Source organism: Podarcis cretensis (genome assembly GCF_951804945.1).
Source record: "Podarcis cretensis genome assembly, chromosome: 6".
NCBI lineage: Eukaryota > Metazoa > Chordata > Lepidosauria > Squamata > Lacertidae > Podarcis > Podarcis cretensis.
In genome coordinates this window covers 90,211,150-90,236,219 of record NC_137175.1, presented here as the reverse complement: position 1 = coordinate 90,236,219, position 25,070 = coordinate 90,211,150, and the positions used below count along the sequence as shown (strand labels likewise).

The following is a 25,070-nucleotide window of genomic DNA, read 5'->3' as shown; positions in this document are numbered from 1 at the left end:
GGCTCCCTGCCATAATGGCTACCTCCTAAACTGTAATGTAGGAGGGGCTTAAGTATGTAATCACAAGACCTGTTCTCGATAGGTTGCAAGTTTTTATACGTGCAAAGGAAAACATGATAAAAATGAGCAGTGAATTGCAAAATGCCTGTGTGTGTTTGTGTTTTCAGTTCTACCCATAATTCAGCATGGACAGCAGATATTCAGTACCATTGAAGGCATCCCAGTTACAATGGCCTGCAAATCAAGTGGAGTACCCAAGCCATCTATCGTCTGGTCCAAGGTAACTGCAAAGTCTTGAGTTCCTTATAGTGAAAAATCAGCTGAGCATGTAGGAATGAATGAATCAACGAATCAATCTCCCTTTGGTAGAAATACAGATCTGGCGCAGGACATTCAACTTCCGGCTCTGCCTAAACTCAAATTCCCCTGGTCTAATATCCCTAGTGCAACAAGACTGTCACAAGAGCACCGTATTTTTCGCTCTATAGGACGCACTTTTTCCCCTCCAAAAATTAAGGGGAAATGTGTGTGCGTCCTATGGAGCAAATGCAGGCTCCTTGGCTTCAGCGATAGCGACGCGAAGCCTCTGAAGCGCAGAGGGAGCGCTACCCCCACGCTCCGGAGGCTTCGCGTTGCTTTTGCTGAAGCCTCCTGAAGCCTCCCGAGCGCAGCGGGAGTCCCCGCTGCGCTCCGAGGGCTTGCGGATAGCCGCCTGAAGCCTGGAGAGCGAGAGGGGTCGGTGCACACCGATCCCTCTTGCTCTCCAGGCTTTGCTTCGCTGGAGAGGCGCTGCACAGTTTTCCCTCTCTGCGCAGCACCCCTTCAGCGAAGTGGGAGGAGAAATGGAAGGGGCTCCGTTTCTCCTACCGCTTCGCTGAAGGGGCGCTGCGCAGAGAGGGGGAGAAATCCCCCCCCCCCGTTCTCCTCCTCCTATGGTCCGCTGCATCCTATGGTCCGGTGCATCCTGTAGAGCGAAAAATACGGTACCAGGTCAAAAATTGTCAACCCAAAACTTCACTCTTGTGTTTTATCCCCACAACAGCTACTCACCGTAGGTTAAAGCAAAAGGTCTAATGTGCCAACACCTAAATGATACTGAGCATCAGAACAACTTGGCTACAATACAGAAATTTTGCCCATCTTATGACCATTTTCCATCCTTCCACTTTGACTCTCTGGCACCCTATTTGTATAACCTAGCAATTCCAAAATATAGACGCGCCTTTACCCTCTCAAGACTGAATGTACCGCCCTCGGCTGTACTTGAGGGACTATTCCAACAGATTGCATACGAAAAACGCTTATGTCCCTGCGGAGATGGCAGCCCTGAATCAGTGGCACATGCCCTCCTTGCATGCACTCTTTACAAAGACCTGAGGAACGAGATTATTACTGACTATTCCGGGTCGCCCAACCACGGCCACTGTGTCGTTTCTCCTGGCAGATAAAGAGACGCAGATGACTGCAAAGGCTGCAAGGTTCCTAGCTGGGGCAATCAGAATGAGGTCCACTATTTGACTGCTGATTCAGGACCCTAAACCGTGTTTTATATAACCGACTTTTATTTTGTTCTGTGTATATCGCAATGCTTTTTGTTGCTATGGCCGATGGCTGATGCAAATAAAGTTTCATTCATTCATTCAATATGCATATTACCAAAATCTCGAGAGCATTCATTGCTAGAAGGAAATGCCATCTTAAAAAAATAAATAAATCCTAGAATACAGTGGTGCCTCGCAAGACGAAATTAATCCGTTCCGCGAGTCTCTTCATCTAGCGGTTTTTTTTGTCTTGCGAAGCAAGCCCATTGACGGCTTAGCGGATTAGCGCTATTAGCGGCTTTTAGCGGCTTAGCGGATTAGCGGATCAGCTGATAAGCAGCTTAGCGGCTTAGAAAAGGGGGGGGGGAGGAAAAAAACCCCGCAGGAACTCGCAAGACATTTTCGTCTTGCGAAGCAAGCCCATAGGGAAATTCGTTTTGCGAAGCGCCTCCAAAACGGAAAACCCTTTCGTCTAGCGGGTTTTCCGTCTTGCGAGGCGTTCGTCTTGCGGGGCACCACTGAAATAGCAAGCCAACATCAAGCCAGCCTAAGAAATAAGCAAGGTTTGCCTTTCTTTTTGCTCACCCTTACTCATTTAAAGTTGGCCCCATTAACTAGTCTACAAAAACTACCAAGTAACGCTTGGCAATCCTCATGGCTTCTGAGAGGGGTTCAATAAATACGTAGGTTTAGTTACTTAAAATATTTATATCCTGCCTTCCAGTCTTAGAATAAATAAAAGCGATGTAGCTAAAACAGCAGTGAAATAAATCAATAAAAGCATCTTTGTAGACATCTTCAAAGGCATGCATCAAAAGCTTAACTAAAAATAAGAACATGTCTGCAAGATAATGGAGTAAACAGAACTGTTTTTAATCGATGCCCACAGAGCATAAAGGAAAGCACTGAGTGAATGGATGAGGTGTCTTTTTTTGTGTGTGTTTCACAATCAGAGCCCCACAGCCAACAAAGCTCCATCTTTTGGAGAGATGGGTAGAATTTTGAGCAGGGCCTCCAATGAAGACCTTTGAAGTTGGGTGAGCTTGTATGGCAAGCATAGGCAAACTTGGCCCTCCAGATGTTTTGGGACTACAGTTCCCATCATCCCTGACCACTGATCCGTGGGAGATCATGGGATCATGGGAGCTGTAGTCCCAAAACATCTGGAGGGCCGAGTTTGCCTATGCCTGTTGCATGGGAATATGTGGTTCTTTAGGTACCCATCCATCTTGAAACAGACTCAGCTGCTTGAAGTAGAACCTCAGTGGCCAGTCCATATGTAACGGATATTGATGATCCTACCTGCTTGTGAATGTCCCTTTGTAGGTACCCCCCCCCCCCATTAAAAATATTTACGTCCTAACTAAACGGCCCTAAACGGCCTTGGTCCTGTATACCTGAAGGAGTGTCTCCACCTCAATCGTTCTGCCTGGACACTGAGGTCCAGCGCCGAGGGCCTTCTGGCGGTTCCCTCACTGTGAGAAGCCAAGTTACAGGGAACCAGGCAGAGGGCCTTCTCGGTAGTGGCACCCGCCCTGTGGAACGCCCTCCTGTCAGATGTCAAAGAGAAAAACAACTACCAGACTTTTAGAAGACATCTGAAGGCAGCCCTGTTTAGGGAAGCTTTTAATGTTTAATAGGTTATTGAATTTTACTGTTTTGTTGGAAGCCGCCCAGAGTGGCTGGGGAAACCCAGCCAGATGGGCAGGGTATAAATAATAAATTATTATTATTATTCACTTCCAACAGCTGAGGCAGCAAGCAATAATTAATGTAATAATCAATAAAACAGTTAAAGGACATCAGCTAAACAATGAATATATATATATATATATATATATATATATATATATATACACACACACACACACACATACATACATACATACATACAGTATGTGTGTGTGTGTGTGTGTGTGTGTGTGTGTGTGTATATATATATATATATATATATATATATATATATATACCAATAATCAAGCAGAGAAGGCTAACTCAGCAAGGCTATGGAATTAGATGGATCATTGTTCTGACAGCATAGCTATTCTTACGTAGGGCTGTAAAAGAGCAGTGATTTTCATTCTGTATTTCACAGTCAGCGCCATTTCCATTTTGCTGCAATTCATTCTCCACCAAGTGCTACATCATTCGCTTCACTGCCTGCATCATTTCACACAATTGACGTTGCTTGCACAAGTCAGGAAGTTGATGTAATTGTTGCCATACTGTCCATTTCAATGTAAAGGCAGCGTCAAAAGAAACATTTTTTTAAAAAAATATTCTGTAAAGAATTCTGAGATATTCTTACATTATCTCATCTCATTAAGTTCATCCCATTGGCTTTTCCCTGTCTTCCCCAGAAAGGAGAGGTGATTTCTCCCAGCAATCTGAAATTTTCTGTGGGGTCTGATGGGAGTCTCTACGTAGTTTCTCCAGGAGGCGAGGAGTCTGGGGAATACATCTGCACTGCAACGAATGCGGCAGGCTATGCAACACGCAAAGTTCAACTGACTGTCTATGGTAAGTAAATACTAAAGCCTGCGTATTCAGATTATGTTTACAGTGGAACCTCGGGTTGCGAACATGATCCGTGCGGGAGGCACGTTCGCAACCCGCACAGTTTGCAACCTGCAACGCTGTGTCTGTACATGCACAGGTCGCGATTCGGCGCTTCTGCGCATGCACAAAGCGTGATTTAGTGCTTTTGCACATGCGCGATACCAAAACCCAGAAATAACCCGTTCCGGTTACTGCAAGCAGCAGTGAGGTGACCAACTGGCTGTCAGATGAGTACTTCCACCTACCTGGGCAGTTTCCTTTCCACAAGGGCCGACATTGATGCCAAAATCTAGCATCGCCTGAGCTCTGTGTGTGCAGCTTTCTCGCAATTGAACTGCAGAGTGTTTGGAGACCAGGACATTCGCAGGGAAACCAAAATGCTTGTTTACAAAGCTATTGTACTTCCAACCTTACTGTATGCTTGCGAATTGTAGACCACTTATAAATGCCATCTCCAACTCCTTGAAAGATTCCATCAATGGTGTCTCTGAAAAATTTTACACATCACTTGGGAAGACAGGCGAACTAACATCAATGTACTGGAAGAAGCAAAGATCACCAGTGTTGAAGCAATGATTCTTCAATATCGACTTCGTTGGACTGGTCATGTTGTGTGGATGCCTGATTATCGCATTCAAAAGAAACTACTCTATTCCGAACTTAAAAGTGGAAAGCGTAATGTTGGTGGTCAACAAAAGAGGTTTAAAGACTCTCTCAAGGCAAATCTAATATATATATATATAATATAAACACAGACAACTGGGAAACACTGGCCTGTGAGCGCTCCAATTGGAGAACAGCCTTTACCAAAGGTGTCATGGGCTTTGAAGACGCTTAAACTCAGGACAAAATGGAGAAACACGCTAAGAGGAAGGCACACTTGGCAAACCCTCACCGTGATCAACAACTGCCTGGAAACCTACGTCCCCACTGTGGAAGGATGTGTGGATCCAGAATTGGCCTCCACAGTCACTTATGGGCTCACTTTTAAAACCGTGGTTATGGGAGGCAATCTTACTTGGCTACGAGTGATTGCCAAGGAAAGGAAAGGGGAAAGGAGAAAGGGAAGGAGAAGGGAAAGGTCCACCCCACTATGCAGTTCATTACTGCATTTATCAAGTTGCTCAGTAACTGACACCTAAATATTCATGCCTGGCAAGATAGCCCACATGGGGAGCTTTAGAAGTCCAGAGGATAGACTGTTGGATGACCTGAATTGAAATCCAGCCTTGGGTTAGGATTCAGCAGGGAGTGGGATAGTGATTATCCCTTTGCCTCTATCCTCCAGTTCCAGTGTTTTGACAACAAGCATTTTTGGCAGTTGTGAGTGGAGCATGCAGTGGATCCGGAATGCAGCACACATTAAGCTAAAGTGGAATGTTTCTGTATATACAGTGGTACCTCGGCTTACATAAGCTTCAGGTTACAGACGCTTCAGGTTACAGACTCTGCTAACCCAGAAATATTACCTCGGGTTAAGAGCTTTGCTTCAGAATGAGAACAGAAATCGTGCTCTGGCGGCGTGGCGGCAGCAGGAGGCCCCATTAGCTAAAGTGGTGCTTCAGGTTAAGAACAGTTTCAGGTTAAGTATGGACCTCCGGAACGAATTAAGTACTTAACCCGAGGTACCACTGTAATATGCTTTGGTGCCTGGATGAGTGCATGTGCAATAACAACAGCGATAGTAAAACAGAACCAAATATAATAACAGATGCCAAATAAAACAAAATAGGAATGAAAGGGTAAAAGGGGATTTCTAGGGCGAAACATACAGGAAAAGAATACCTGGATATGCTTTGATTATATGAATGTTCTATTGCAGTGAAACCTAGAGTGTCCAGACCTGGAGATCTGCAAGGATTTTCGCGGGACAATCCGATAGAGATTTCAGTGACCGCAGGCGAAGAAGTCACACTTCCCTGTGAGGTGAAAAGTTTGCCGCCACCTATAATAACCTGGGCTAAAGAAATGCAGCTTATCTCTCCATACTCTCCAAGGTAAGAGTATTTGTTTGTCGTCTGTAGGGCAAATTCAAAATAAAAACATCCAGGGCTTGCTAGATACTCTCTTGTGTTTATAAAGATCTACAAAGTTATATTTAAGGTATCCAAAAGTAGTGTTTCATCCTACTTTTTTTTTTTAATAATGTTTATTAAATTTTTAACAAAAAAGAGTTACAAAATTATAACACACAAGAAAAAAATACAAAGATACAAAAACCAAAAATTTAACATAAAAAGAAAGAAATAAAAACTAAAAATCCCTCTAATATCTTACATTCATTTACTTATTTTCGTGACTTCCTCACACCTCCCTTTTTTGTATTCCATTTAAAAATTTATTCAGCAAATTCATAACCTCATATTTTTCCCTTAATTATTTATCTTCACATATTCTAACTTCAAATTTTCATCTGATATTCATCCCTTCTTGCATATTCTTATTTTACCTTATTACTAGAACCACTTCATTTTATTCCAACGTCATTAACATTCAATAATTTTACAGTGTTTCTGTAGATAAATTTTAAATTTCTTCCAATCTTCTTCCACCGACTCTTCTCCCTGGTCTCAGCCAATTCCATATAGTCCATTACTTGCATCTGCCATTCTTCCAGGGTGGGTAGATCTTGTGTCTTCCAGTGCTTTGCAATGAGTGTTCTTGCTGCTGCTGTAGCATACATAAAAAAAGTTCTATCCTTCTTTGGCATCACCTGGCCGACCATACCCAGGAGAAAGGCCTCTGGTTTCTTCAAGAAGGTATATTTAAATACCTTTTTCAATTCATTGTAGATCATTTCCCAGAAAGCCTTAATCCTTGGGCACGTCCACCAGAGGTGAAAGAATGTACCTTCAGTCTCTTTACATTTCCAACATTTATTATCGGGCAGATGATAGATTTTTGCAAGCTTGACTGGGGTCATGTACTACCTGTAAGTCATTTTCATAATATTATCTCTTAAGGCATTACATGCCGTAAATTTCATACCAGTGGTCCACAACTGTTCCCAGTCAGCAAACATAATGTTATGGCCGATATCTTGTGCCCATTTTATCATAGCAGATTTTACCGTTTCATCCTCAGTATTCCATGTCAGCAGCAGGTTGTACATTTTTGATAATGTCTTAGCTTTGGATTCTAACAATTCTGTTTCTAGTTTTGATTTTTCCACCTGGAAACCAATTTTTTTATCTAGATTATAAGCCTCCCTTATTTGAAAATAGTGAAGCCAATCTCGCACTTTATCCTTTAATTTCTCGAAACTCTGCAATTTCAATTTGTCACCTTCCTGCTCCAAAATCTCCCAATATTTTGGCCAGTTGGCATCCATATTGAGTTTTTTCAGAGCCTTCGCTTCCATAGGTGATGACCACCTTGGGGTTTTATTTTCAAGTAAGTCTTTATATATTGTCCAGACATTAAACAATGTTCTTCTGACAATATGATTTTTAAAAGCCTTATGCACTTTAACCTTGTCATACCACAGATATGCATGCCACCCAAAAGCATTGTCAAAGCCTTCTAAGTCCAAAATGTCTGTGTTCTCAAGAAGCAGCCATTCTTTCAGCCAGCAAAAAGCTGCTGATTCATAATACAACTTAAAGTCCAGCAGGGCAAATCCACCTCTGTCCTTTGCATCGGTAAGTATTTTAAATTTTATTCTGGGCTTCTTGCCCTGCCAGACAAATCTAGAAATATCTCTCTGCCACTTCTTGAAACAGTCCATCTTGTCTATTATTTGCAATGATTGAAACAAAAACAACATTCTTGGCAATACATTCATTTTGATATCAGCAATTCGGCCTAACAAGGAAAGTTTCAAGTTTGACCACATTTCAAGATCTTTTTTCACTTCTGACCAGCATTTCTCATAGTTATTTTAAACAAATTCACATTCTTAGCAGTCATGTTCACCCCTAGATATTTTACTTTTTTTACCAATGTTAGACCTGTCTCCTTCTGAAACCTCTCTTTCTCTTTTGGTGTTAAATTTTTCTCCAAAACCTTAGTTTTTAATTTATTTAATTTAAAACCAGCCACTTGACCAAATTCCTGGATTAATTCCAAAACCCTTTTAGTACTAGATTCTGGCTCCTGTAATGTCAATACTAGGTCATCTGCAAAAGCTTTAAGTTTGTATTGTTTGGCTCCGACCTGGATACCTTTAATCAAGTGGTCCCTTCTAATCATATTTAGCAGGACCTCCAGGACCGAAATAAAAAGCAGTGGGGAAATTGGGCAGCCTTGTCGTGTCCCTTTTTCCATTTTAAATTCTTCTGTCACCATATTATTAACTATCAATTTAGCCTTTTGTTCTGAATAAATTGCACCTATACCGTTTTCGAAACCTTGACCAACCCCCATCCCCTGAAGATTTTTCTTCTTGAAACTCCAAGAGATGTTGTCAAAAGCTTTCTCCGCGTCCACAAATATCAAAACTGCTTTAGTGTTAATATTTGTTTGAAGCATTTCTAAAATGTTAATTATATTCCTTGTATTGTCAGACAAATGTCTACCCGGGAGAAAACCAGCTTGATCTTTATGTATCTCTTCCATTAAAACTTTGTTCAGCCTTTTGGCCAAAATGTCAGCAAAAATTTTGTAATCCACATTAAGCAGAGATATGGGGCGGTAATTCTTAAGTTGTGTCTTTTCAGACTCAGTTTTCGGTATAAGTGTAATGTATGCTTCTTTCCACGACTCTGGCGCTTTTTCCCCCTCCAAAATTTCGTTGCAAACCTCCTTTAGTGGTTGAATTAACCAATCTTTCAAAGATCTATAGTACTTAGAGGTTAAACCGTCTGGCCCTGGAGATTTACCCAGCTGCATGTTCTGGATGGCACCTTCCACCTCCTGTTCAGATATTTTATAATTCAGGAATAACTTGTTTTCTTGAGAGATTTTTTGTAATCCATAAGTTTTCAGAAATTGGTCGATATCCATCTCTTTCTGTGGCCCTTGTGTGTAAAGTTGTTTGAAGTGTTTCATTCTACTTTTTTATTTGCGTTCACTGGGAACGGGAGTTCCGTAGTGCAATGTGCCTTTTTTTTCGTTTTTAATTTCCTTTTTATAGGGAATCCAAGGAAATGTAGTTCTGTGCGGGAGGAAGCAGGTGATCTTTCTCAGCAACCTCACCAATTTATAAGTAGTAGGGTTCTTTGAGGGGAAGCCATGGTGTTAAATGATATAAAACTCATAAATAAGTTCGTCGCACAGATACGGTCTGCCTGAGGTTCACCATTGTAAATTTGCCTTGTTGATTGCTCGCATATTTGCATGGCTGCCTGATTTTTCATTCAGTAAAACGCACAAATGTACAAACAAAAAAAATCTTTCTGGTGTGGTCTTTTAATACAGTTTCCTGGGTTGTGCCAGAAATGTTAGCTTTATCTCAGTTCTCTAGGGTCCAAAATTTTGATTCCGGTTTCTCTAGTCTGTTTGCTGAAATCCTTAAGTTGACACTGGAGGGTTTGCATCAGAATCAACAAATTCTTCCAAATCCCACTGTGCTTTTTGTGGTTTTCCATGCTGAGTACAAGGCAGTATTGTGAATTTGTATTGCAAAATACACTTTGTTCAAATTAGACAATCTAATAGGATTTTACAATGCAGTTTCCACACTCTCTGGCTGCTCTTATCGCTTATGTATTAGTAATGCTATGTGCCCTCTTCTAATATGTGGTTACAAGAACAAAACAAGATTCAAACTTTCTGAAATGCTTCATTCTTTCAGGCCAGGGGTAGCTTTATAGAACATTGTTTGACATAAGAATAGCAACAAGAAAATGCCAACTCATCCATAAAGCCTTGAAACGTTTCTGAGCAGAAAAGTCTTATGAAATTAATCCACCCACCCCCAATAACTGAAGCATGGAAGCCACATTGCAAGAACTCAGTGCTGAGTCTCAAACTCATATTCGGCCGCAGTAAGACAACATATTGTAGACATATCAGTGCCTTCCCTTTTACTGCCAGATTCCCGATACGGGCCTGATTCCAATAGCTTTGCTGCTTAGCCGTGTGCTGCTCTTGTGCATTGGATCGGGGCCATCATGTATAGACAGCGATGTCTGCAACGACACAATAGTTTGCAAAATAAATTGCAACGTTGTAGTCTCTCCATTTTAAGAGATCCACACCTTTTGGTTTTGAACCCAGAGTAGAAACACGTGTTCAAAGCAGTCAGGTGGTGTAGGCTTACCATTTCAGTTGGCATGTGGGGAGTTGTATTTTTGAATTTTCCCCACCCCCAGATGATATAAGAAGAGTAAGTCTATAGGGGGATCTGTCTAGGTTTTGGCTAGAACAGAGGCACAAAAATACCACATTTTTTTTTAAAAAAATACATTAAGTAAAGTTTTCTTTTTGTTTCAGAATAATTGCAATTGGTTTTAGGATGGTAGATAAAAAGCAAGGTATTAGCTTGCTCAAAGGCTTTTTAATATGATTATTAGTTATCCAAATTTTTACAAATCAAATTTTAACAATAATGGCTTTTTAACAATAAAGTATTTTTAAACATTTTCTTTAGCTCATTATATACCATTTCCCAGAAAGCCTTCACCTCTTTACAATAAGGTTACCAGATTTTTTTCAATGAATCCGGGGACACTTTTCAACTTCAGTTGAATCTGGGGTAAACCTGTGTAAATCTGGGGACTGTCCCCGGGAAACGGGGACGTCTGGTAACCTTACTTTACAAGTCCACCACAGGTGGTAGAAGACACCTTCCCTTCCTTTTCATTTCCAGCACTCATTAGTTCTTGTCTTGTACATTTTAGTCAATTTAACTGGTGCTAAGAGAAGGCTGGACCTTCTAGCCCTCTGTGTCATTGCTGGTGCAGTTTGATTTCGAACCACAAAGGCGAACACTTAGCTTCACGTCAGATGGTTCTCAGGTGGTAGGCGGGGGTCTCGCTGGCCTGCAGGGGCTGGGAGTGGTCAGGATCTGGCCCATGGGGCAGATCCAGTTTCCCATTCCTGTCCAAGAACTTTCTTCATGAAATGCTATTATTGGGATTTTTTTAAAAAATGTGGGGCTGCCTTGATTTACAGTTGGAAGTGGGTATTGTTCAGCAACAGATATCATGTGCAGTTGCTGATTGTGTAGCGTCATTCTTGGTCTTGCGTCAGGTTTTTCTCCTGTCTCCCAGCTTTTTCTTGTTTCCAAATCTCATTCCTGTCATGGCTTTGTCTATCTGCTGTTTAGCTTGGCTTCACTTTCTCCCTGCCCCTCATTTTCTGTTCCTCACCTGACTGGGATTATATGACTCAGACATAGCGTCAGAATATACACTTGGGAACGAAATCGTAGTTCTGTTTTAAGATGCACTTCGTTTTGGCATGGATACCTATTTATTTTTCTTTTTAAAAATAAATTTTATCAGTGCTAGGTTGTGACAGTGTGGGATGAAAGCCATTATACATTGAGCAGCTTTGCTTCTCATTCAAGAAGAAAAAAAGACAAGAAAATAAATAAATGAAAAATAGGAAAAACAAACAACAGTAGCAACAAGGAAATGACATATGAAGAGGGGAGAGAGACAATAGAACCAAAACTCTATAATACCATGAATACATTAAAGGGGGAAATATAATCATTTACTTTGTCATTCCAGAAATGGAAAAACAAGACCCACCTTTCAATCAATTTGTTTCCTTGATTATTAAGTATTGTGTTTTTCCTCATATGTATGTTTTATCACTAATATAGTTTGTCATGTTTTTCTTAATCAAGTTATGGTAGGAAGATTTCTGTTTTTCCATTTTTTTTCCTGCAGTACACTGCTTTGCTGTTAGTAGCAGTATAGTAATTTGTTGTAAATCAGCATTAATGACTTTAGGATGAAGTATAAGCATGGTATAAGTATAAGACTATTACTAACATAGAGAATCCCTCCTTTTCAAAGAATACATTAAATATATGGTCTGTTACTTCTTCTGACCAGGGATGGGGGAGAAATTTGGTTCAGTTTACATTTCAACGTGAGCCTATGTAATTTGCGGGTGGCGCTGTGGTCTAAACCACTGAGCCTAGGGCTTGCCGATCGGAAGGTTGGCGGTTCGAATCCCCGTGACGGGGTGAGCTCCCGTTGCTCAGTCCCTGCTCCTGCCAACCTAGCAATTTGAAAGCACATCAAAGTGCAAGTAGATAAATAGGTACCGCTCTGGCGGCAAGGTAAACGGCATTTCAGGGCACTTCTCTGGTTTCACCAGAAGTGGCTTAGTCATGCTGGCCACATGACCCAGAAAAACTGTCTGCGGATAAAACTTTGGCTCCCTTGGCCAGTAAAGCGAGATGAGTGCCGCAATCCCAGAGTTGTTCGCGACTGGACTTAACTGTCAGGGGTCCTTTACCTTTACCTTTATGTAAATTGTGTTTCCCAAAACAATACGTGAGGTGAAATACAGATACAGTGGTACCTCAGGTTACATACGGTTCAGGTTACATACACTTCAGGTTGCAGACTCCGCTAACCCAGAAATAGTGCTTCAGGTTAATAACTTTGCTTCAGGATGAGAACAGAAATTGTGCTCCTGTGGCACGGCAGCAGCAGGAGGCCCCATTAGCTAAAGTGGTGCTTCAGGTTAAGAACAGTTTCAAGTTAAGTATGGACCTCCTGAACGAATTAAGTACTTAACCCGAGGTACCACTGTATTGTTAGAAATGTGCTTTTCTCCAAAGATTTTATAGGTTTTGTGCATGCTTGTTGTGCACTCAGCAGCAATATCAAGCTACTCTTGGACAGGTTATACAGTTCCCTTCAGCTGCCCACAAACAGGAGTGAGGAACATTGCAGTTTTTATGGTCAGTGGGGCCCTGTGCCCAGCCATTTTGGTACACCTCCTTCAGTGGCTAACACCCAAAGGGACCTGTTTCTGGACCAGTAAAGTTTTAATTCCAATGGATGTCCCTCAGTTCCTGTTTTCAGTTAACACACCATGCAATGATATATGGGCTGGGGGACACTTCCTCAAGTGTAAAAGCACAATAGAAAAATCCACTAACTTCTCCATAGATTGGATGGCATGGCATATTTAAAAGGGAAATTTTTTTTGGGTTGTTCTCAGTCTCTTACTTCATTCGCGAGGTATGTAGAAGGAAGAAGTAAGACAGATCACAAGCCTAGTTAGGTGAAAACCAGGCCAATCTGAGCAAAAAATAATACTGAACAGATGCCGTTTAGCATGTGGTATTCATTACTAATATCTCAGCAACGTGCATTCCCCCTCATGGTAAATATTTATACAGTTATATCTGTTTCCTATTTTTTCCAGACACACCTTCCTCCCTTCAGGTTCAATGAAGATCACAGAGACACGGGTTTCAGACAGTGGCATGTATCTCTGTGTAGCCACAAACATTGCCGGGAATGTGACTCAGTCAGTGAAGCTCAATGTACATGGTAAGCTGTTTAGAGTGCAGTAAGAGTCCTTTCTGAGTCAGTGGGGGGGAAAAAAAATCTAGATATACATTCAGTTGCTGGCACCAGAATCTTCCCATATTTTTTTAGGAGGGATGCCTGGGTCTTGACACCCTAAGGTTTCTTGGGCAGAGTCTGTTGGAATGTCCTCTTCCACAAATCCTATCTTAATTGTAATGGTTCTAAGGGGGTTACTTGTGCGTAAATTGCCTTCAGTTTAGTTTGATTGCTTGCCCAACCGTGCTTAGGCTCACAGCTCACCCTCCGTGACCTGTTAGTCACTTGCAGAATCCGTCAGTGGGCGTTTCTTGAACCTCTTCCAGCATAAAAGCTGTTTGACGCCAAGTCTCCGCCTATGTTCCCTGCGCGGAACTCGTCTGCGCAAGTAAGGGGAAGGCTGGGACGTGCCAGCGCTCTCTCCACTAGTTTCTGGTGAAGGGTCTCGGAGCCCTGTCACCAATTCCTCCATCTCCCTCTCTTCTCTACTGGTGTTACGCTGAATTCCTTCCCCCCTGCTGGTCCCCTCTCCAGCATCGCTCTGGAGTCCTGCCTCCGCCTCTCGCTCTGATGTCAGTTCCCTGACATTAATGGAAAGAAAGTGCAGTGTAGCAGGCATCTTTAACAGCTTTTCCAGATGCCAAAGAAACCCACAAAATCTGTAATCAACGAATTACGCTAGTAGGACTACAAGAAGTTTTGTAAGGAGAAATATACGAAGTGTTACAAAGTAGAAGAAGATAGAGATATTGGTTATGAATTTGAAATGGAATGGGGAAGATAAGAAATGCATACTGAGAGATTAGATTGGAAAATTTTCAGACAGGGTTGATGGAAGTCAAAAATGTGAATAAGATGTAAAAGCATGTTTAATTACTGTTGAAAATGATACATCTAAAAAAACACTAATAAAATATTATATTTTTTAAAAAAGAAACCCACAAAATCACAGACCTGCCAACATACCTCGGGGGGAAATAGGGTCATTTCTCACTGCTCTCCAACTGACCCTCCTCAACTCCCCCTTTTTTTTGTTCTCCTGCCCACAGGGCATTTGTACCAACGGGACACAGCATACAAGCCCTCCACTATCCTGAGAAAACCCCTTAATCCCATTTTTAAAAATTATTATTATTATCTTTGGTAGATTTACAAAAAAATAAAAACACACACCAATAAATAAATGGGAAAAGGGGGCAAGATTAGACACGCATGTAAAAAGCATTTAAAAAATAATAATGAAGACTCCTTGCGTTCTGCTCCGCTCCCCCATTTTCCCCGCCCAAGGCGGCTGGCTCTCTGCTCTCTGCAGTTCAGAGTTAGCACACCACAAGGACTGGGCCTTGGCGGCTGCATCCTCTCCTCCTTGTCTATATTCAAGGGGAGGAGAGGGGAGATGGTTCTGTTTGGGAAGCTGGAATGCCTGCGCTGATGGAACAATGTTAAAAACACAACATTGAATCCTGCCCTAAATAAACTCAACATATGCCTCTTTATGGACGCGGTTGGCGCTGTGGGTTAAACTATGGAGCCTAGGACTTGCCGATCGGAAGGTCGGCAGTTTGAATCCCCACGACGGGGTGAGCTCCTGTTGCTCGGTCCTAGCTCCTGCCAACCTAGCAGTTCGAAAGCACCTCAAAGTGCAAGTAGATAAATAGGTATTGCTCCAGCGGGAAGGTAAACGGCGTTTCCGTGTGCTGCTCTGGTTCCCCAGAAGCGGCTTAGTCATGCTGGCCACATGACCCGGAAGCTGTACGCAGGCTCCCGCGGCCAATAAAGCGAGATAAGCGCCACAACCCCAGAGTCGGTCATGACTGGACCTAATGGTCAGGGGTCCCTTTACGTTTACCTTTTTATGCTTCTTTATGTGCTTTAGCAATTGGAATTTGCTTCACAATCAGTATGGTTAAGAGCAGGGATGGGTAACCTATGGCTCCCCAGATGTTTCTGGACCACCGCTCTGACCATTGGCCATGCTAGCTGGGGTTGATAGTTAAGAGGGTGCTCTACGTTAATTTTCAAAGTCTTTAATCCACGTAGAGGTTGTCCAATCCAGGTTTATCAGGACAACAAAGCATGTGTAGTTTTGCTGACTTCTGAAAGTTGTAAGCAAAGCACGAAGCACTTGCAGTTGAAGCTGCAACATGCTAGAGAATGTGTTCAGAAAGGACTCGTAACGGTGTCCTACATGCCTGCTGATTTATTGTCCAAGGTTGTTCCGAAGGATCAACACTGTACCTATGTACAGAAATTGGGTTTGTACTGAGATTGTACTGACACGCTGCCCAGTGGTGTTCACAGAAAGGGGGAGGATGTTAGTTTCTGTTCTTATCACTATGCAGATGCGTGGAGTCACAGGGCTCTGTTTACATTCCTGCAGTTCCACACTATTGGAGTCTCACGGGAAAGGAGACAGGATGTGACGTTAGTGGTTTCCTGTTTCCTTTGTTTCTTTGTTCCATTGCTCTCTGCTCTCAGAGAGAGAGCATGTATATTTCTTAGCTGTCTGCGTAGCTAGAAAGTAAAGTATAGCAATGTAGCCATAAATCTCATCACTTCCGCGTGCTGTTTTGATGCTCTGCTGGGAGGACGTGCCTTGGAGCCTCATCAAAGGCTCCAGGTCGTTAAACACATCAGGAGGCAATTCTGAAGGCTCGGGAAGAAAATGAGCTTTATCAGCTTGGCTGAGCGGAGATCCCGACAGAGGCCAGGTGCTGCACTCCCATCGATCATATCTTACTGAATGATCTGATAAAACCTTTCTGTGTCAGCACTAACTAACTCACTTTGCCTAGTTCCTCCAAAGATACAACGTGGACCTCGAGTGATGAAAGCAAAAGCTGGTTCCAGAATCGATATACCTTGCAACGCACATGGGATCCCACCTCCAACGATCACTTGGCTTAAAGACCAAAATCCCATTTTGGTAGACAACAGGCAATATGGCGCCTCTTCAGACAGGGCTCTCAGAATCAGCAAAGTCTTGATATCAGACTCGGGTATCTACAAATGCGTGGCAAGTAACATTGCTGGCCGCGATGAAGCTGAGATAATGGTCCACGTTCAAGGTACTATAGCGTTGGAGCCAAAAATGTTAGCACAGTAATGGATTGTCCCTTTCGTTTTTAGTATGCAGTAGCACAAAACAAGAAGTATGTGAGAAAAAAATATGTATTTCATCTGAGTAGGATTCAACTTTTTAACATGAGATGAGACACTCAGGTATCTTGTTCAAGCTTTTCGTTTCAACAGTATCATTTTCTCTCTTAGTGAAGTGAGAGGGAGCTTGTTTGGCCAGTATGTACCGTATTTTTTGCTCTATAAGACGCAGCAAGACCACAAGACGCACCTAGTTTTTGGAGGAGGAAAACAAGAAAAAAAATATTCTGAATCTCAGAAGCCAGAACAGCAAGAGGGATCGCTATGCAGTGAAAGCAGCAATCGTTCTTGCTAGTCTGGCTTCTGGGATAGCTGCGCAGCCTGCATTCGCTCCATAAGATGCACACACATTTCCCCTTACTTTTTAGGAGGGAAAAAGTGAGTCTTATAGAGCAAAAAATATGGTATATGACAGGAGTCTTGCAGACTTCTACTTTCTCTGGATAATTCTTTTAGCTACAAGGACACATGCGGCAGTCTTCAGATTTAGAATGTATGAGAGATTAGCCTGAAGTTTCTAACATCTCCAGTATAGTTAATGTATGCTGCCAGCAAAGCCTTAAACAAGCTTTCAATGATGCATTTTAAAATTCTCTTCTCTATATCCTCAGTAGTGCAATTGTCACTTTCTCTGTAACATCAGACATGGGCAATTAAATAATAATAAAAATATTTTTTTATTTATATCCCGTCCTCCCCAGCCGAAGCCGGGCTCAGAGCGGCTAACAACAATAAAATAATAAAACATTCTAAAATCATTTCATTATAAAATTAATTCAAATCAGATTAATGGCAACCATTGGGCTAGAGTTCTGTGAGGATTGCCAAAGGAGGGGGTCAGGCTGTGCCCTGGCCAAAGGCCTGGTGGAACAGCTCCGTCTTGCAGGCCCTGCGGAAAGATGTCAAGTCCCGCAGGGCCCTAGTCTCTTGCGACAGAGCATTCCACCAGATCGGAGCCATAGCCGAAAAAGCCCTGGCTCTGGTTGAGGCCAGCCTAACCTCCCTGTGGCCCGGGACCTCCAAGATGTTTTTGTTTGAAGACCGTAAGTTCCTCTGTGGGACATACCAGGAGAGGCGGTCCCGTAGGTACGAGGGTCCTAGGCTGTATAGGGCTTTAAAGGTTAAAACCAGCACCTTAAACCTGATCCTGTACTCCACCGGGAGCCAGTGCAGCTGGTATAGCACTGAGTGAATGGGATCCTGTGGTGAGGACCCCGTAAGGAGCCTCGCTGTGGCATTCTGCACCCGCTGGAGTTTCTGGGTTTCTTGCGGGGCACCACTGTAGACACAAAGGTGCGTTTCAAGCCTCAGGTAAAAAGCCAGGCTTGCGGACACATGTGGTTTGCATTCAGAGAATGGGTGGCGCTGTGGTCTAAACCACTGAGCCTCTTGGGCCTGCCGATTGGAAGGTTGGTGGGTCGAATCCGAGACGGAGTGAGCTACCATTGCTCTGTCCCAGCTCCTGCCAACCTAGCATTTCGAAAGCATGCCAGTGCAAGCAGATAAATAGGTACCACTCTGGCAGGAAGGTAAACGGTGTTTCCATGCGCTCTGGTTTGCGTCATGGTGTTCTGTTGTGCCAGAATCAGTTTAGTCCTGCTGGCCACATGACCCGGAAAGCTGTTTGTAGACAAATGCTGGCTCCTTCGGCCTGAAAGCGAGATGAGTGCCGCAACCCCATACTTTGACTAGACGTAACCCTCCAGGGTTCCTCTACCTTTACCTTTACCTATTTCAAACCTCAGGTAAAAAGCCAGGCTTGCGGACATATGTGGTTTGCATTCAGAGAATGCATGGGTTTTTTCCCCACTGAAAAGTTCTAATGCACCCCTAGTCACCATGTGAAGTGAAATGAGGAACCAAATGTGCTACCCAGAGATTGAAACCTTTGTATTTTAAAAAGTGCTTTAAAAAATAGGAATCAAACCATGTAATTTGAATACAGTGGTACCTCGGTTTTCGAACGTAATCCATAGTGGAAGACCATTTGAGTTCTGAAACGTTCGAAAACCAAAAACTCAGTAGCTGACAGCCAGGCCTCAGGATCTTGCACTCAGCGGAAGCCATGTTTCATGTTCAACTTCTGAGGCGTGTTCGAAAACCGAAGCATTGATTTCCGGGTTTACAGCATTTGAAAACCAAAATGTTTGTCAACGGAAATGATCGAAAACCGAGGTGCCACTGTATCAGATTAATTCGTATTTCTGAGTTTTAAAACAGAATTTTGAGAAACTTACACATTTTGGGAAATCAAGCGACACAATATTTAATTTCTGTTCCTTCCTCACTTTAGAACCTCCTACTGTAGGTGTGCTTGATCCGCCGTACAACACTCCACTGCAGGAAAGGGTAGCAAAGGAACGAATTGCTTTCCCATGTCCGGCCAAAGGTATGGAATGCAATGTTATTCATGCACCTAGAATCTCCTGCAGTTGTTCTTGGAAGCCTGAGACATCTTCTCTGCCACATTGCCAGTAGCTACTCCTGGTAGCGTGGAAGAAAACCCAGATAATTGTTTTAAAAGTTCACTGGGTGTGCTGACATACAGTGGTACCTCAGGTTAAGTACTTAATTCGTTCCAGAGGTCCGTTCTTAACCTGAAACTGTTCTTACCCTGAAGCACCACTTTAGCTAATGGGGCCTCCAGCTGCTGCCATGCCACTGGAGCCCGATTTCTGTTCTTATCCTGAAGCAAAGTTCTTAACTTGAAGCACTATTTCTGGGTTAGCGGAGTGTGTAACCTGAAGCGTATATAACCTGAAGCGTATGTAACCCAAGTTACCACTGTACTTCAATAGGGGTGCATTGTGGGTCCCAACTAAAGAAGAATTACAACTTAAGTTGACAGAATATGCATAACTTGTAGACTTAACATATAGAATAAGAGAACAAGAAAACATACGTTTTAACAAGATTGGGAAACATTTATTGAATATATGGGAAATAATTGTGTGCAGATGAAAATGCTGGCAGCATTAAGATAAATTCAACAATGTAAACAAGTTTTGATGGATGCAATAATGGAATACTGAATGGTATAGGGTTTTTTTTTTTTCTAAAATATGCAGGGATTTATGATATGCAAAATGAACCATGGAAAAAGAGGAAGGGAAGTCATTGATATCTTAAGGATGTAAAAATGAGTATTTTAAATTGTAAAACAGAAAATTTAATTAAAATTATATACTATCTAAGTGCATTGTTAGACAATCTAGGAGTGCTTTTTTCCTGGGTTGTTGTGGTCTCCATACAGGGCTTGTGTCAGTTAAATTACTGGCCTGTGTTTCATTGAAGACTCCCAAAAACCTTATTATTAAAGTATTTCCTTTTTTTAAGTGAAATTTCAGAAGCCACGTATAGCACGCTCTGTCCTTCTTTGCAGGTACCCCAAAGCCTGTGATAAAATGGTTGCATAATAACAAGGAGCTAACTGGAAATGAACCTGGCATTTCAATCTTGGAAGATGGCACCCTGCTGGTTATTGCTTCAGTCACACCATATGACAATGGGGAATACGTCTGCATTGCGGTCAATGAAGCTGGAAGCACAGAAAAAACTTACAACCTGAAGGTTCATGGTAAACAAGCACCAAATATCTCTCTAATGCTATAGGGACTCTGGTGGCGCTGTGGTCTAAACCACTGAGCCCCTTGGGCTTGCTGATTGGAAGGTCATCAGTTCGAATCCCCGCGACGGGGTGAGCTCCCATTGCTCTGTCCCAGCTCCTGCCAACCTAGCAGTTTGAAAGCACACGAGTGCAAGTAGATAAATAAGTACCACTGTGGCGGGAAGGTAAATGGCGTTTCTGTGCGCTCTGGTTTCCGCCACGGTGTCCCATTGCACCAGAAGCGGTTTAGTCATGCTGGCCACATGACCTAGAAAGCTGTCTGTGGACAAATGCCGGCTGCCTTGGCCTGAAAGCAAGATGAGCGCCACAACCCCATAGTCACCTTTGACTGAACTTAACCGTCCAGGGGTCCTTTACCTTATACCTAATGCTATTATTTACAAATTTTATTTATTTTATTCTTTCAATTGACTTCAAAATTGATTTTTTTTAAAAAACCAAGGCTCTGCTTGCAAATTGGCTAGGTTTTCGGTATTAGTTGTATAAATGTCAACCCCAGTGGTGGGGGGAACACTTCATTGTGAGTGGAAGCTAAATAATAAAAAAGACAAGAATGCCCACTTCAATCAGTGGAATTGGCACTGCTGCAGGTGCCACATAATACCCGTTCTGCATTTGTAAGAACTCAGTCGTTTGGTGTGGCAGTGTTTGCCCTTTGGAACTCTCTGCCTAGTGAAATCAGGCAGGTGTCTTCACTGTAGCCTTCTCAGTTCCTGCTAAAAACGTTCCTGTTTTGACAAGCCTACCCAGATGCTTAAGGGATGCGGGTGGCACTGTGGGTTAAACCACGGAGCATAGGACTTGCCGATCAGAAGGTCGGCGGTTTGAATCCCCGCGACGGGGTGAGCTCCCATTGCTCAGTCCCTGCTCCTGCCAACCTAGCAGTTCGAAAGCACGTCAAAGTGCAAGTAGATAAATAGGTACCACTCCGGTGGGAATGTAAACGGTGTTTCCGTGAGCTGCTCTGGTTCGCCAGAAACGCCTTAGTCATGCTGGCCACTTGAACTGGAAGCTGTATGCCGGCTCCCTCGGCCAATAAAGCGAGATGAGTGCCGCAACCCCAGAGTTGGCCACAACTGGACCTAATAGTCAGGGGTCCCTTTACCTTTACCTTTACCCAGATACTTAGTAAATTGAGATAATTTTAATCTGTTTTAGTATTTTAACTATTGTTTGCTTCGAAGCAGGGTTGTAAATTTTTCTTGATTTTGCAGTGTTACATTTTGTAAAAACCACTTTGAGGGTGTGTTTTTGCAATTTAGCAGCTTATAAATTTTATGAAATGAATAAATAGTTAATAAAAGAATATGTTTTTAAAAAGCAAAACCAAGCACCCAAATGTTCACGTAAGTATTCATTCAGCTTCTTTGATTGCAGTTCCACCTGAAATCAGAGATCAGGACAAGGTGACAAATGCATCTGTGACTATTAATCAGCCCATCAGTCTGTTCTGTGAGGTATCTGGCAACCCATTTCCCATCATCACTTGGTACAAAGCTGATGTTCAGGTATGTATAGGTGTGGTCGATTCTCCCCCGCCCTGCAAGTAAAATAAATAAAACCCAACAAAGTTAATTCCTCTTCCCCAGTAAAATCAACCTGAAAGCTTTCAGGAAGAACTCTGTAATTTAATTTTTGTGTGTGTGTGTTCTAACTGCTCTTTGGTGATGCTTGTCTCCTTCGGATAGATTTGGACTGAGTGTTTCATATATTTAAGCAGTGTTTATACTTCAAATGGTAGGATGCTGTGTGGCTTAATGATTACAATGGGCATTCCATGCAATCCCTTGCAAAGAACTGTACTTTGGTGAAAACAGTCATTTGTTAATTAAGAAGTATAGTGGCTCAGAGTGTTTCCTGAATTCTCCCCCCTGCTGCCCTGTCTTTTACTCTACCTACCTATGTTCCTGCTGTTATTTCTATGCTTGTTCTCATTTACCTGGAAGCCTGAGACTAGGAGCCAGGTTGAGTAGTGTGTTTGTGTGTAAATATGAATGCAAATTAAGCTCATCTGCATGTTTTATTCTGCAAGTTGAAGCTATAGCTCCTTACCATAGCTCCAAATCCTGGATTTGGATTTTTCTTTGGGTATAGAGTACCCATGCCCTTGCGTACAACTGACCATTAAGCAGCAAGCATCAGTTGTGGACAAATTTAAGTAGACTACAGGTACTCAAATCCATATATATATTTGTCAGGTGACAAACAGGGTCATTAATTGACCCTGTGAGGATGTCTTAAGACAGATGTCATGGTGTTTAGGTGCAAGATGTTAACAAGATGCCTGGCAGTTGAGTATGCTCTTTCCTCATTACTGTGTCTTTATTGAGTTCCTGGCAAAATCCCACCATTACAACAGTAGAAGGCATATTGAAGGCTTTTGGCTTCAGAAGTCATAGATTTTTATTGCGCTAGACATAGGCCATGGCATACTTTTGGCTTCAGTGGACTATAGCTGTCTGTTGGCATGTTTGAGCCAGGGGGTAGAACCTATAGCCCTTCTGGTGTTGTTATACTCCAATTCCCATCATCTCCGGCCAGCATAGCCAATGGCTAGGGAAGATGTTGTAGTCTTCTTCTTCTATGGCGATCTCTCATAGCCAAATAAGATTGTTTTCCATGAACACAGTTTTAACAATGAGTCCGTAAGTAACTGTGGAGGCCAATTCTGGATCCGCATGTCTTTCCACAGTGGGGACGTAGGTTTCTGGGTGGGAGTTGATCACAGTGAGGGTTTGCCAAGCGTGCCTTCCTCTTAGCACATTTCTCCCTTTTGTCCTGAGTTTGGGCATCTTCAAAGTCAATGACACCTTTGGTAAAAGCTGTTCTCCAACTGGAGCGCTCGCAGGCCAGTGTTTCCCAGTTGTCCGTGTTTATACTACATTTTTTAAGATTTCCCTTGAGAGAGTCTTTGAAACTCTTTTGTTGACCACCAGCATTACGCTTTCCATTTTTAAGTTTGGAATAGAGTAGTTGCTTTGGAAGACGATAATCAGGCATCCGCACATCATGACCAGTCCAATGAAGTTGATGTTGAAGAATCATTGCTTCAACACTGGTGATTTTTGCTTCTTCCAGTACACTGGCATTAGTTTGCCTGTCTTCCCAAGTGATGTGTATGGTTTACCTCCACCTGTGTCCAGCTTTTATATTTGTTTGTTTGTTGTTGTTTAGTCGTTTAGTTGTGACCAACTCTTCGTGACCCCATGGACCAGAGCACGCCAGGCACTTCTGTCTTCCACTGCCTCCCGCAGTTTAGTAAAACTCATGCTGGTAGCTTCGAGATTTGTAAATAAACTCAGAATAAACTTTATATTTGTAAATAAACTCAAATATACCCATCTAAGAGAAGGAAAGCTGTGATCCTAAATCTCCACTTCTTTGCGTGATATCTCCAGGAGAATGAAAGGCTAAGGGGTAAAACTCATCTGAAGACCCTAAGATGCTTTTTTTAAAAAAATAATATTTATTCAGAGTTTAAAAGTTACAAAAAGAAAAAAGAACAATACAAAAAAAAAGAATACAACAGCAACAGAAAAAAAAATACATTCACTTAAAAAAGAAAAAGAACAGATTAAACCTTTACATAACTTTCTTCGTTTACTTATTTCCTTGACCTCCTCACACCTCCCAATTTTGTATTCTAGTTCAAATCGTTATTTCAGCAAATCCTTCCAACCTTATTTTCATTTAAGTAATTTAATTCAATATATTATAATTTAACGTCCTCTCTTTCGTCAATTTCATCAACTCATTTTTACTTAATCCTTTATATCATTTCTACCAAAACCACCTAATTTTCTTTTTCCAACATCTTTCTAACAGTCCTTAATTTTACAATATTTTTGAAGATATACTTTAAATTTTTTCCAATCTTCTGAAGACCCTAAGATGCTTGGGTGGTAGCTTGTACTCCTCCTTTTGGCAACCCCTGCAGCCAAGCTGGTTCCAGATACATTGCTCTGCTTTCTTTTGGTCCACACAGCCAAGAGTTTTGTCATCTGGGCAGCCCAGGACCTCGGTACACACTGCCCAGGCTTGCGCCCCAGGGAGGTCCTTTCAGTGCTGCCAATGCAGCGGCTTGACTTCACCCCCAGGGGCGTACTCCATTGTCTCTCGAGACAGACAGGTGCTAACAAGTCGAATATTGCAAAAACAGTAGTAGGTCTCCAGTGACGTCCTTCCAAAGCAAAGCAAACCTGGATAAACTCCGTGACCCTGAAACTTTTCAATGTTTGGAGAAGTAGGTATTGAACAATATACCGTATTTTTCGCTCCATAAGGCACACCTGACCATAAGGTGCACCTAGTTTTTAGAAGAGGAAAACAAGAAAAAAAATATTCGGAACAAAATAGTGGATGTATGATTTTTGTGGTTCATGCTGTGGCCACAGACATGTGATCTGATGGTGAATTTGGGGTGACCCAATGCAAAAATCCTGAGGATCCATGTGGACCCATGCTTTGTAACCACGTTTTTGCACCATTGCAGCCCCAGGAAACAGTGGATGTGTGTTTTTTTTGGTGCAGGCTGTAGCCATGGACATACTATGCGATCTGATGGTGAATAGCGGCCCTTATCTCTCTTCCGATCCCACCAATCAGCTGTTTCCTTTCAACACTCCTTTCCCTCTTGTTTGCCTTAGTGTCTTAGCTGGAGCAGTTTTTTGCTCCTCCTTTTCTTCTAATTTATCTCCTTATTGCTTTAGTCTTCCTGTTTCCCCCCTTTGCAAGTTTGCTGTCTTTATCTCCCCCCTCCCA

General features: G+C 42.4%; 1 protein-coding gene across 2 annotated transcripts in view; it reads left to right on the top strand.

Moving 5' to 3' along the window:
* Nucleotides 1-25,070, top strand: part of HMCN1 (hemicentin 1) — a 325,809-nt gene that overhangs the window by 134,434 nt on the left and 166,305 nt on the right. For both annotated transcript variants that reach the window (XM_079980967.1, XM_079980966.1), the window contains 8 exons: nt 168-280; nt 3,902-4,061; nt 5,923-6,097; nt 13,380-13,507; nt 16,318-16,590; nt 18,975-19,070; nt 20,064-20,258; nt 21,687-21,817. In XM_079980967.1, coding sequence (XP_079837093.1) covers nt 168-280; nt 3,902-4,061; nt 5,923-6,097; nt 13,380-13,507; nt 16,318-16,590; nt 18,975-19,070; nt 20,064-20,258; nt 21,687-21,817 — 1,271 coding nt within the window. The remainder of the gene's footprint in view (nt 1-167; nt 281-3,901; nt 4,062-5,922; nt 6,098-13,379; nt 13,508-16,317; nt 16,591-18,974; nt 19,071-20,063; nt 20,259-21,686; nt 21,818-25,070) is intronic.